At 37.6% G+C, this 14,385-nt stretch overlaps 1 protein-coding gene across 1 annotated transcript in view; it reads right to left on the bottom strand.

Moving 5' to 3' along the window:
• LOC127836922 (discoidin domain-containing receptor 2-like) overlaps positions 1-14,385 on the bottom strand; it is a 207,178-nt gene that overhangs the window by 12,322 nt on the left and 180,471 nt on the right. Inside the window, exons 7-11 of the mRNA XM_052363567.1 lie at positions 11,383-11,566; positions 9,165-9,508; positions 6,961-7,083; positions 5,339-5,659; positions 1,713-1,817 (exon numbers count right to left, since the gene is read on the bottom strand). Of these exons, the coding sequence (XP_052219527.1) occupies positions 1,713-1,817; positions 5,339-5,659; positions 6,961-7,083; positions 9,165-9,508; positions 11,383-11,566 (1,077 nt within the window). The remainder of the gene's footprint in view (positions 1-1,712; positions 1,818-5,338; positions 5,660-6,960; positions 7,084-9,164; positions 9,509-11,382; positions 11,567-14,385) is intronic.

Here is a 14,385-nt window from a genome sequence, read left to right on the forward strand (position 1 = left end):
ATCAAAAGGTAGAGGTCCATGCAAGTTACGTACATGCCAAATATGAAAGAGAGCGGTAAAGTATTGAAGGTGCTATGAGAAACTGTCAAAAAAGTGTGAAGGAAAAATCTATTATTAGTCTCCGTGACCTTGGCCTTGAACCAAGTGACCTCAAACCTCATCAAAAGGTAGAGGTCCATGCAAGGTACGTACATGCCAGATATGAAAGAGATCGGTAAAGAAATGAAGGTGCTATGAGAAACTTAAAAAAAGTGTGAAGGAAGGAAGGAAGGAAGGAACTACACACTGGCAACTATATGCTCCATCGAAAATATTTCGGGGAGCATAAAAACTACATATTGTTAACACTTTTCACGACTTTTTTAGAAAGAATTATGGAAGATGTTATGCTCTTTGGACAATAATCAAGCAGGTGTATTGACTTCTTTCTAGCAAAGATGTGAAAGGAAATGAAGCAAGAGGTTGAATAACTGAGCTTGAATAGCTTCCATTGTTATTGCCAGGTCTTTGTGAATATGTCAGGCAAGGAATTAAAAAAAAAGAATGGCAAGGTTCAATTTTAAAGCTGAATGGATTGCCATTTTTGGCTTTTACCAACATTGTTAAACAATTTTATAAAATATTACTTTATACCAAACAATTTTTACATTGATTTTTACACTGTAATACTATAAATTTAATGCGATTAATATTGTGTTATTTTTCAAAAACTTTGAATACATGTTAGATTGGGAAAATAAAATTATGGCTCTTTTTACGTAAATAACCCATTCATGTCTTTTTGAATATAATATTAACATGACAAGCATCTCACTCTAATCCATTAGTTCACATACAAGACTGTGTCCCCTTCACCACCCAAGCACCAAGCAGAATCTGTCTTATACCTCGTGAAGGTAATTCTGGGAGGTCAGTCAGATTAGTATTGAACTCCCATGCACCAAGCAGAACCAGTCTAATACCTGAATAAGGTAATTCTGGGAGGTCAATCAGATTAGTATTGAACCCCCATGCACCAAGCAGAACCAGTCTAATACCTGAATAAGGTAATTCTGGGAGGTCAGTCAGATTAGTATTGAACCCCCATGCACCAAGCAGAACCAGTCTAATACCTGAATAAGGTAATTCTGGGAGGTCAGTCAGATTAGTATTGAACCCCCATGCACCAAGCAGAACCAGTCTAATACCTGGATAAGGTAATTCTGGGGAGGTCAGTCAGATAAGTATTGAACCCCCATGCACCAAGCAGAACCAGTCTAATACCTGGTGAAGGTAATTATGGGAGGTCAGTCAGATTAGTATTAAACTCCCATGCACCAAGCAGAACAAGTCTAATACCTCGTGAAGGTAATTCTGGGGAAGTCAGTCAGATTAGTATTAAACTCCCATGCACCAAGCAGAACCAGTCTAATACCTGGTGAAGGTAATTCTGGGAGGTCAGTCAGATTAGTATTGAACTCCCATGCACCCAGCAGAACCAGTCTTATACCTGGTGAAGGTAATTCTGGGAGGTCAGTCAGATTAGTATTAAACTCCCATGCACCAAGCAGAACCAGTGTTATACCTGGTGAAGTAATTCTGGGAGGTCAGTCAGATTAGTATTGAACTCCCATGCACCAAGCAGAACCAGTCTTATACCTGGTGAAGTAATTCTGTGAGGTCAGTCAGATTAGTATTAAACTCCCATGCACCAAGCAGAACCAGTCTTATACCTGGTGAAGGTAATTCTGGGAGGTCAGTTAAATTAGGGGCCATGCTGCCCCTATTTACGATAACTGAGTCCTTCGTTTCGCGATGACCATTGTGCTTTGGGCGCCCTGTAAATGTGTAAGTCGAAAACATATCTCCATAAGATATTGTTGGATACAACTATTTATACTCACCATAAATTAGTTCTTGTTCTAAACAAGTACTAAGATTGTACTTAGATTAACAAATGTTGGATTCTGAAATAATTAAATGACCTAACTTTAAGTTGAAATAGAAAAAAATGCCATTTTAACAAACGCAAGTCTTAAGATATCGTACAATATTTGCATTAACTGGAAAGCTTTACGCCTGGAACCATGGATTGTACAATGTTTTTTTTCTATGGATATCTGTCTCAATGATTGTATGAGTAAAGTTAAACAATTTGATAGAATGAAGAAACATTGATTTTTAGAAATTCTTTCCATCTTTGCATACAACTCATCAAAGCCTTATAAGGACTCAAGGTAATGTTTAGTTTGGTATAATCATGAGTTACAAAACAGGATAATGTTCAAACATAAATTATTTGTCTTTTTGTGAAACATGATTATTTTTTTATTTAGCAAACTACTACTAGTCAATGTCTACCATGGTCAGTATTCACTAAGCTTCTTGCTTCTACTAGGCAATGTCTACCATGGTCAGTATTCACTAAGCTTCTTGCTACTACTAGGCAATGTCTACCATGGTCAGTATTCATTAAGCTTCTTGCTCCTACTAGTCAATGTCTACCATGGTTGGTATTCACTAAGCTTCTTTGCTCCTACTAGGCAATGTCTACCATGGTCAGTATTCACTAAGCTTCTTGCTACTACTAGTCAATGTCTACCATGGTCAGTATTCACTAAGCTTCATTGCTACTACTAGTCAATGTCTACCATGGTTGGTATTCACAAAGCTTCTTTGCTCCTACTAGGCAATGTCTACCATGGTCAGTATTCACTAAGCTTCTTGCTTCTACTAGGCAATGTCTACCATGGTCAGTATTCACTAAGCTTCTTGCTTCTACTAGGCAATGTCTACCATGGTCAGTATTCACTAAGCTTCATTGCTACTACTAGGCAATGTCTACCATGGTCAGTATTCATTAAGCTTCTTGCTACTACTAGGCAATGTCTACCATGGTCAGTATTCACTAAGCTTCATTGCTACTACTAGGCAATGTCTACCATGGTCAGTATTCATTAAGCTTCTTGCTACTACTAGGCAATGTCTACCATGGTCAGTATTCACTAAGCTTCATTGCTACTACTAGGCAATGTCTACCATGGTCAGTATTCACTAAGCTTCTTGCTCCTACTAGGCAATCAGTATTCACTAAGCTTCATTGCTACTACTAGGCAATGTCTACCATGGTCAGTATTCACTAAGCTTCTTGCTACTACTAGGCAATGTCTACCATGGTCAGTATTCATTAAGCTTCTTGCTTCTACTAGGCAATGTCTACCATGGTCAGTATTCACTAAGCTTCTTGCTACTACTAGGCAATGTCTACCATGGTCAGTATTCACTAAGCTTCATTGCTACTACTAGGCAATGTCTACCATGGTCAGTATTCATTAAGCTTCTTGCTACTACTAGGCAATGTCTACCATGGTCAGTATTCACTAGGCTTCTTGCTTCTACTAGGCAATGTCTACCATGGTCAGTATTCACTAAGCTTCATTGCTACTACTAGGCAATGTCTACCATGGTCAGTATTCATTAAGCTTCTTGCTCCTACTAGGCAATGTCTACCATGGTCAGTATTCACTAAGCTTCTTGCTACTACTAGGCAATGTCTACCATGGTCAGTATTCATTAAGCTTCATTGCTACTACTAGGCAATGTCTACCATGGTCAGTATTCATTAAGCTTCTTGCTACTACTAGGCAATGTCTACCATGGTCAGTATTCACTAAGCTTCATTGCTACTACTAGGCAATGTCTACCATGGTCAGTATTCACTAAGCTTCATTGCTACTACTAGGCAATGTCTACCATGGTCAGTATTCACTAAGCTTCTTGCTACTATAAGCCAATGTCTACCATGGTTGGTATTCACTGAGCTTCTTGCTATTACTAGGCAATTTATCCCATGGTCAGTATTCACTAAGCTTCATTGCTACTACTAGGCAATGTCTACCATGGTCAGTATTCACTAAGCTTCTTGCTACTACTAGGCAATGTCTACCATGGTCAGTATTCACTAAGCTTCATTGCTACTACTAGGCAATGTCTACCATGGTCAGTATTCACTAAGCTTCTTGCTCCTACTAGTCAATGTCTACCATGGTCAGTATTCACTAAGCTTCTTGCTCCTACTAGTCAATGTCTACCATGGTCAGTATTCACTAAGCTTCTTGCTACTACTAGGCAATGTCTACCATGGTCAGTATTCACTAAGCTTCTTGCTCCTACTAGTCAATGTCTACCATGGTCAGTATTCACTAAGCTTCTTGCTACTACTAGGTAATGTCTACCATGGTCAGTATTCATTAAGCTTCTTGCTCCTACTAGTCAATGTCTACCATGGTTGGTATTCACTAAGCTTCTTTGCTCCTACTAGGCAATGTCTACCATGGTTAGTATTCACTAAGCTTCTTGCTACTACTAGTCAATGTCTACCATGGTCAGTATTCACTAAGCTTCTTGCTCCTACTAGGCCATGTCTACCATGGTCAGTATTCACTAAGCTTCTTGCTACTACTAGGCAATGTCTACCATGGTTGATATTCACTGAGCTTCTTGCTACTTTAACTAGGTAATGTCTACCATGGTCAGTATTCACTAAGCTTCTTGCTACTACTAGGCAATGTCTACCATGGTCAGTATTCACTAAGCTTCATTGCTACTACTAGTCAATGTCTACCATGGTCAGTATTCACTAAGCTTCTTGCTACTACTAGGCAATGTCTACCATGGTCAGTATTCATTAAGCTTCTTGCTACTACTAGTCAATGTCTACCATGGTCAGTATTCACTGAGCTTTTTTGCTACAGATAGGCAATGTCTACCATGGTCAGTATTCACTAAGCTTGTTTGCTCCTACTAGGCAATGTCTAACATGGTCAGTATTCACTAATCTTTTTCTGGAATTCTTTACTTAAAATGTAATAAGGGGGACATTTCATATCATATTTTTTGTTATAAGAAAACCATTGTTTTCTAATAACAAAAAAGTTTAACCACTTCAGCAATATTGATTTGTTCTTAGCATATTAATGTAAAAAGAATGAAACATGAACTAGCTGCAGACTTAAGGTATTGTTGAATTTAAAGAATTTCCCAAAGTGTTCCTTAAGAAAATGTGAAACTACTGGCCCAGTGTAGCCAAGATAAGAATCAGGGAAAACTGGGCTTAATGCATGTGCTTTAAAAGTCGTCATAGACTAGCCTGTGTAGTCTGCACAGGCTAATCGAGACAACACTTTCCGCCTAATTTGGATTTCGGTTAACAAGAGGCATCACTTAAAAGAAATTTCATTTAAGCTTAAAGTGTTGTCCCTAATTTATCTGTGGGACTGTACAGACTAAACTGAGATGACACATAATGCACATGCATTAAGCCCTGTTTTCACAGTGCAAGGCTTTGTTTATGTCTTACCGCTGCAGCATTCCCTGTCAGACTCGAGCTCCGTGAGAGGGACCCCGTTGTACATGTGTCCGTTGAGCACCTTGCCGTTGGTGTGTGTCCCCTGCAGGTCAGACATATTTAGGGTGATCTGGTTGTGTGTATCCGCAAGGGCTGTCTTCATGCGCCGGTTGTTATTCTTATTCCGCCGGTGTCGGCACACAATAAAAATCACTATGGCAATGAGAATGGCAATGAGCCCTGCTAGGGAACCGATGATGATACCGATGATGTCACTTCCTGGTGTCTGCTGGTTGGGAGCTTTCTCTGGCTCTACATTGCCTGCATGCGTTCCTATGATGAAGAATGGCAGTAAGTATGAAGTTAATATACTGAGCACTATGTGAACATTTATATCATATTCTCTGGTTCTATTTGCCTGCATGTGTACCTGTTGATGAATAATTACAGTAAGTAGGCATTTTATATACAGAATTTAATATAAGATGTTAATATAGCATTCACATTTGGACACATACAATAAACAAGAGGCACATACTGGCCATGAAGCGCTCACCTGACCAGGTGACCTTTTTTTCCGGACACATGTGACCTAGATTCAAACTTGACCTAGGTATGAACAAGATACATATTCTGACCAAGGCACTTCAAGATTGAGTCATAAATGTGGCCTCTATAATGATAACATGCCATGCCTTTTCTAAGATTTGACCAAGTGACCTAGTTTTTGGAATCATGGGACCCACATTTAAACTTAATTTTTGTAAGATATACATTCTGAGTAAGTTTCATTAAGATTGGAGGAAAAATGAGGTCTTTAGTGTGATAACGACATTTCACACTCAGGTGAGCTCAAACCTCCTTCCTGGAATCCATTACTTACAACACTTAAACGAGTAAAATGGCTGTTTAAAAAGCAAAATAATAAGCTTGCAGAATTGCAAGCGGTATATGAGTTGTAAGTAGATTATACAGAGAGGTTGACTTATAATTATATAATCATCACTTATAACAATTCAAACATGGCAACAGGAAACTGATAGGATCAGACTATCAGCACAAAGCTCTCTTTGAACATCTGTTTAAGTGTTTCTCTGCATAACACATACCAGGAGCTGGACACAATACACATTACCACATCCCTATTGTTTAGTTATCCTTACATCAACACCTCTCAAACTATTGCCTGCATACACTTTAGGAGACAACACTGATTTTGCTTCTTAGAGTAGCCGCTACAACACAGCTTTTCTGTAGACATAAAAAGACTGGACATCACCACTCAAATATGTCCTTGCAATACTTGTTACTGTTCTTTGCCTTATATTAAGCACAGTTTTATATTCCCAAATTTCCATTCAAATAGTTTAAGCGCATTATACATTGATAGAACTGATTGTGCAATATTAAAATGGCGGCAGATTTGACAGTTTTCTTTACTTTAAAACATTTTGCCCCATTGGAGCAAAAAGGTACCATGTGCCTTCAAATTTCAATGTCACATGGTACCGTTTTGCACCAAGGGGGCAGTTCAATTAATTTTTTTCCTCCATTTTGTCATTTGAAAAGTATACGTGTATTATTCATGTTTGTGCGTAATATATGGTTAAGTAAGGTAATGCATCATCACTCACCCTTGCCATCCTTGCCAATGTTCAGCTCATGTTCGTAGTACTTGTCCTCTGGTTTGGGAGGCACCAGCGGGGGTTTCAAGGTTGCGGGGGGAACCTCCTCTGTGAAGTTGCCAGTTGCAGGCTCTGATTGGACAAAAATTGTAGAATATTCTGACTAAATGTATGTACTTTATTCATTTTACATTCATTAGACTCATATTGCAGAATATTCTGACTAAGTGTTATTATATTTACATTCAATAGACTCACATTACAGAATATTCTGACTAAGTGTATGTACTTTATTATATTTACATTTATTAGACTCACATTGCAGAATATTCTGACTAAGTGTATGTACTTTATTCTATTTACATTCAATAGACTCACATTGCAGAATATTCTGACTAAGTGTATGTACTTTATTCTATTTACATTCAATAGACTCACATTGCAGAATATTCTGACTAAGTGTATGTACTTTATTCTATTTACATTAATTTGACTCACATTGCAGAATATTCTGACTAAATGTACATACTTTATTCTATTTACATTCAATAGACTCACATTGCAGAATATTCTGACTAAGTGTATGTACTTTATTCTATTTACATTAATTTGACTCACATTGCAGAATATTCTGACTAACTGTATATACTGTTCTTTTAGCTGTGATCAGTGAAAAGAGGGTTTTATGCATGCTTCTATGTAAAGTGTCATCCCAGATTAAGTCTGCACAGGATATTCTCTGGGACGACAATTTCCGCTTTCACCGTATCTTTTGTTTCAAATAAGTCTCCTCTTAGCACAATTCCAGTTTAGGCAGAAATTGTTGTTCCTGATAAGCATCTGCAGACTGCACAGGCTAATCTGGGATGACATCTGCAGACTGCACAGGCTAATCTGGGATGACATCTGCAGACTGCACAGGCTAATCTGGGATGACATTTTACGCACTTGCATTAAACCCCCTTTCCACCAAGCGAAGCACGAGGCACATGTACATTTACATTATTAATATAAACCTATTTATTTTAGCTCAATTGCATCTAAAGCCTACAGTTTATTGGAACACTCTTAAGTATGTTTCCTGTGTAGAACCAGTACTGTCTTTCTAGCAGATCTAAAGAACACTTCCTCAGTGGGGATTAAATCCATGACCTACTGGTTGCTAGGTTGACACCATATCCATTACACAAAGGTCACCTTATATTACATTTACAGTAGTAAGTATTGATTATTTATTGTTGATGATTTTTCAGTTTGAATATATAATGAAACAATCATCAATAGATTTTAAATTTCTGTTTTATAAATTATTATTTATATCATTTATGTCAAATCAATTTTATTTTTTTGTTTTGCTAAACAGCTGTATTTCAGGTTTAAGAATTTCAAGTTAAGACAAATTTAATAAAAATTATTTGATGAACATGTGTTTTTTTAAATATTGACAGTAAAGAAAAAACATTGGAATAAATTGCTTGTATCAATGGACATGCATTAAAAATTCCACTTCAAAATTCATGAAACATGCACATAACATTTCCAAAGTAAATTCAATTTAATTTGTGGTAAGTATTAAATTACTGATGAGTAAAACAGCTTCAGCAATCAAGAACTCTTTATTGAATAAAAATCCTGAATAGAGGTGAGCACTGGAACCAATGGAAAATGCATGTGCATAAAGCGTAGTCCCAGATTAGCCTGTTGCGTAGTCCCAGATTAGCCTGTTGCGTAGTCCCAGATTAGCCTGTTGCGTAGTCCCAGATTAGCCTGTTGCGTAGTCCCAGATTAGCCTGTTGCATAGTCCCAGATTAGCCTGTTGCGTAGTCCCAGATTAGCCTGTTGCGTAGTCCCAGATTAGCCTGTTGCGTAGTCCCAGATTAGCCTGTTGCGTAGTCCCAGATTAGCCTGTTGCGTAGTCCCAGATTAGCCTGTTGTGTAGTCCCAGATTAGCCACAGGCTAATCTTAGACGACACTTTGCGCCTTGACTGTATTTCTTTTAGAATATACTTCTTTTAATTTAAAATTCCATAAAAGCAAAAAGTGTTGTCCCTGATTAGCCTGTGCAGACAACACAAGCTAATCTCTGACAACACTTTACACACATGCATGTAACCCTGTTTCCCCAGTGCAAGGCTCAAGTATTTCAATAGTTTTGGTTGCTTACCTGATATGAACTGCACCTTATGATATGTCGATATTCCTGGTTGCATACCTGATATGAACTGCACCTCACTGATCATGATCCACTTGGCATCAAAGTACAACTGCAAACGGACGTACTGGCCCACGTTGTTGTTGAGTTTGATCATCACGGGTCTCGAATACTCCACCACGTCGTCCCGAATAAAGTCATACTTCACCGGCGAGTTCTGGTAGAGATTCCCACCCACGCTGAAGTAAACCAGTGCCACCTTGAAAACACGAACTTCCTTGGAGAAAAGGTTGTTGCAGTTGATGAAGACTTTGCTGAAGTTGCGCACTTGGTCAAATTTGAACGTGATGATCAGAGGGCCCTGGAAGTCCTGAGTGTCATTACGCCAGCCCACCCACTCATATCTGCAAGTAGACGGGACATTTTTTCATGTAACAAAATGTTTTCAACAATAAACATTTACCCCTCAGATACACAATTGACACGCTTGTAGTCCCTTAGAAAATCAAATTAATTAAAGACCTTTCTTAATAGATTCTAATTTTTTAAGGGTTCTTTTCAAACCGAAAGTTAATGATAAGCAGCAAACATGCAGTGTAAAACCGGAACAGCCAAATTGTGTGCAGGATGTTCTGGTTTAATGCTGGTTGCATGTTGTCATTTTCACTGTGTTTCTGAGTGGAAAGGATATTAAAATATTTGCTACATAAACTGTGTTAATAGTATGACACTGATTTCATTGTTTGTAATTATAATGTGTAAACATACTGCGGGTATTTTGTGTTGTGAATTTAAAAAAAACACCATGGAAAATTGAGACTATTGGCACAAGGTCAATAACTACTCTATAATTTATTAAACATAACACGTTAAGGTTGTTTCTTTTTCTTTTAAACATCTATCTCACTTCAACAACTGTTTGAAGCATTTGAGCATTTCTCTGTGAAAAGGGGGTTTAATGCATGTACGTAAAGTATCGTCCCAGATTAGCCTGTGTAGTCCCCATATGCTAATCAAGGGCAACACTTTTCGCTGTTATTGTTTGTTTTTTCTTTTAAGGAAGTCTTTCCTCAGCAAAAATCCAGTTTAAGCAAGTGTCATCCCTGAACAGCCTGTGCAGACTGCACAGGCTAATCTGGGGCGACACTTTGTGCACATGCATTTAACCCCCTTTTCACCGAGAGCAGCCCATTTATAAAATGAAAGTTTCAGTGATACCATGACACAATACATGGAACCTGTAGTTACTGTATACTGAAAGCAATTAACAACAACGGATTGATTAATGCAATAAGTTGTGCTATATTAAAGGGCCACATTTATTTTTTAAATGCAAAGGTTTAATAATCCAAGTTAAAAACAAATTTTAATAGATTATTAGAGAACCTTGCGGAGTGATATTTTTTGGTAAATCCCTCCAATTACCAGTTTCAATGGCTATTAATAAAGTTACTTATCTGCCAACATCTCTCTAGCGCATTGAATTTATACAGATATGAATCTCTTAACAGGTATTTTAGTGCAGAACTGCAGTGCAATATATGTTTTCCATAGAATGTGTTGAGAAGGAAATTCGCTTTGTAAATTTGTTTACGTTGCGCTTCTAACATTCAGACAACTTTTAACAAGATGTTGGAATTATGTATGAAAATAAAAGTATCACAGAGATAATGTGCATCTTTGAAGGAATTCTTTTATTCCTGTGCCATTATGAATTCGCTCAGCTCTTTATTACACAAAAGACACTCTCAGTGATGATAAAATTCAGCTGCCAGAACTACAACACATGCATGAATCTGCATTTTTGAATCAGCATTCTTTATTGTTTTGAATTTGGTAGTTGAAAGATGACATGAAAGTTGTAAGCATTATACACACTGCTTCACTTAAAATATTTCTATAAACAATTGAAAATAACATAAATATCTTTTGTCATATATAACATAATTCTTGTGATATGAAATACTCAAGTTGGCTTTTGGCACTAAGAGAGTTTCTACAAAAAAAGAACCTAAGCAGCACTGACATACAGGAGCATTGTTTCAAGTCAATGAAAGATTGCCATGGTGTAGTGGATATGGTGTCCCCCTAGCAACCTAGAGGTCATGGGTTCTATCCCCACTGTGGGATCATTCTTTAGATCTCAACACAAACATTAAGTGCAGGTTTTACCCAGGAGTCAGACTCAAAATAATTTCAATAAGCCTTAGGCTCTTGATGAAAATAAGCGAAAATAAATAGGTTTTAAAAAAGCCTTTGTAAAGCGACAATCTCATACCCTTTTATCCGCAGATCTTCGTTGTCGAGCCTGAAGTTGTAGTCCCCTATCTCCCCATCTGTCAGCTGACCCAGCCCCTCCAACAGGAAGTTCTCCTGGATCATGCCGTCGTACGTGAAGTCCACAAAGTCTAGCTCCGAGCCACGTCGGTCTCCCTGACGTACGCTGTACGACACCACACCATCTGGAATATATAGAACTCATGCTTTATGACACCACACTGTCTGAAATAGAAAACAATGTACATATAAACAAGTTTCCCTGAGGACAGGTAACAATTTGATCCAATGATTTGAAAAAACAAAGTTAAGGACAACAATACCCCAATGCACACCCACCCACCAACAAAATACCTGTTATGCATCCCCCACCCACCAACAAAATACCTGTAATGCATGCACCCACCAACAAAGTACCTGTAATGCACCCTCACCCACCAACAATATACCTGTAATGCACCCCCCCCCACCAACAATATACCTGTAATGCACTCCCCCCACCAACAATATACCTGTAATGCACCCCCCCCCACCAACAATATACCTGTAAAGTACCTGTAATGCATGCCTCACTCACCAACAAAATACTTGTAATGCACACCCCATCCACCAACAAAATACTTGTAATGCACGCCCCATCCACCAACAAAATACCTGTAATGCACGTTCCACCAACCAACAAAATAGCTATAAAGTACCTGAAATGCACGCCTCACTCACCAACAAAATAACTGTAATGCACGTTCCACCCACCAACAAAATACCTGTAAAGTACCTGTAATGCACGCCCCATCCACCAACAACATACCTGTAATGCACGCCCCACTCACCAACAAAATACCTGGAATGCACGCCCCACCCACCAACAAAATACCTGGAAAATCATGCCCCACCCACCAACAAAATACCTGGAAAATCATGCCCCACCCACCAACAAAATGCCAGCAATTTAAACTCCAAACCCACCAACAACAACCTGTGATGATACCCACACCTCATACAAAATACCCACAATGTAAGAGCTGCCCATAAAAGAAGGATTACATTCCTTGAAACATCTCTTTCTGTAAACAAATGCTTTCTTTCATGCATCAATCTGTGTTTACAAATGTGTTTTAAGGCTCGAAACTACTAAGCTAGATGTTATAAAACCATACTCAAAACAGGGCTTTCTTGCAGAAAAACATGATACCAGACACTATTATATAAACAGATCTTGTAAACAATTCTGTAACTTGTACACAATTTGTTCAGTCAGAAAGAATTATTTAGTTTTGAAGAGCATCTTAATCCTATGGCTGCAAGATTTACTACGGCTAATTGTGCAATCTGAAATAAAATTTATTTGGCGTCAGGACCAAGTTCATGATAATAAAGCAGTTACAAGAAATCACATCATTAAAAAGAAAACCTAACAAAGCTGTTCACAGATTGTAATACCATAAATTGTAGATTTCAGGATTATAGTGAAACAGTATATATTGCTAATTTTGTTGCACTTAACATATTTAAGTCAAGAACGTTGTCTGTGCATTGAAATTGTGGATAAGAATTGCGATTAATAAATTATCATAAATCAAAGGTTGTTGAGCAAAGATACACTGCACTTGAGACAAAAAATATTTACTTATTATTGAATTACACTAATTCCATTTCCCATACGTTCTCATTATAAAACTGCCAAATTTCAAAGCATTTTTCTCATGTATTGCCCACGAATCAAATTTTGCAAGACCCGTATCATTGTAACGATATATCTGTCTTCTTTCAATAAATGCAGTCAAAAATATATGCTCTTGCAACTTCTTAGAAAGTAAAATTCGCCACAAAGCTAGCAACCTCGGAAAACAGGGTTTCGGACGTTAAATTATGACAAAAGCGCCGTTCTTCATTAAACGCACCCCAAACATTTATCTTTCAGTTGCAGACACACATAGGATGCAGGAAATAATCACACAATAATTGCTTAATTGCTTTTAAACCCGAAGAGAAAAATAATGAACTCTTTAGAAATAGGAACTACACTTTCCAATGAACCACGGCAGGAAACAAAATGTATGAGTGTAATATAATCTAATGTCTGCAGACGTCTTTAGAATTTGTGTACAAAACTTTTAATAAATAGCTTTTTGAGTGTCTAATTTAAAAAAACAACAGTTATATGGTGCATATGGTGACAGAAATACCGGTAATGCATTATCAGATTTGTTATCAAAAGGCCAATAGCATTGAGAGTAAAAGAAAAAAAACGAAATCAATGGAAATAATCTGCAGGCTTTTTTCAAAAAAGACCACACTTGTTTGAAAAAAATATTTTATATTTTTACATGAGAAAAATAAATACAATCATCATAATACTGACAAGTTTTCATAATATCATATTAGATAAATATGTCCTCATTTATGGCCAAAAATATATACAAAATAGACTGAAGAAAAAAGACCAGCATGCTTCTTACAAAGACATCTCCTATAAACCATGGCATTCCTTCTTTTTCTCAAAACCTATAAATACTTCAGAAAACCTTTTAAGGACATTAAGAAAAATTAGTCTTGCCTTGGGAAAACTGGGCTTTATACATGTGGTAAAGTATCGTCCAAATTAACCCTTTCAGTGCTGGAACCGAATTTTGAAGGCCTGTGCAAACAGTTTGGATCCAGATGAGACGCCACAGAACGTGGCGTCTCATCAGGATCCAAACTGTATGCTATTCTGATAGTATTCTTTGAAAAAAAATCGGAGAAAATGCTAATTTTTGAAATTTAGCAGACAACATTTTAGCAGACGACAAATTTCCCAGCATGCAAAGGGTTAAGCCTGTGCACTCTGAGCTGGATAATCAGGGAAAACACTTTCAGCCTAGACTGTATTTCCATTGAGAAAAGACTTCGAAATAATGAAAAATTCCATACAAGTGAAAAGTATGGTCCCAGATTAGCCCCTGCAGAGTGCGCAGCCTAAATCTGGCTTCATACTTTACGCTCGTGCATTAAGCCTGGTTTT

This window comes from Dreissena polymorpha, chromosome 7 (assembly GCF_020536995.1).
Source record: "Dreissena polymorpha isolate Duluth1 chromosome 7, UMN_Dpol_1.0, whole genome shotgun sequence".
Classification (NCBI taxonomy): Eukaryota; Metazoa; Mollusca; class Bivalvia; order Myida; family Dreissenidae; genus Dreissena; species Dreissena polymorpha.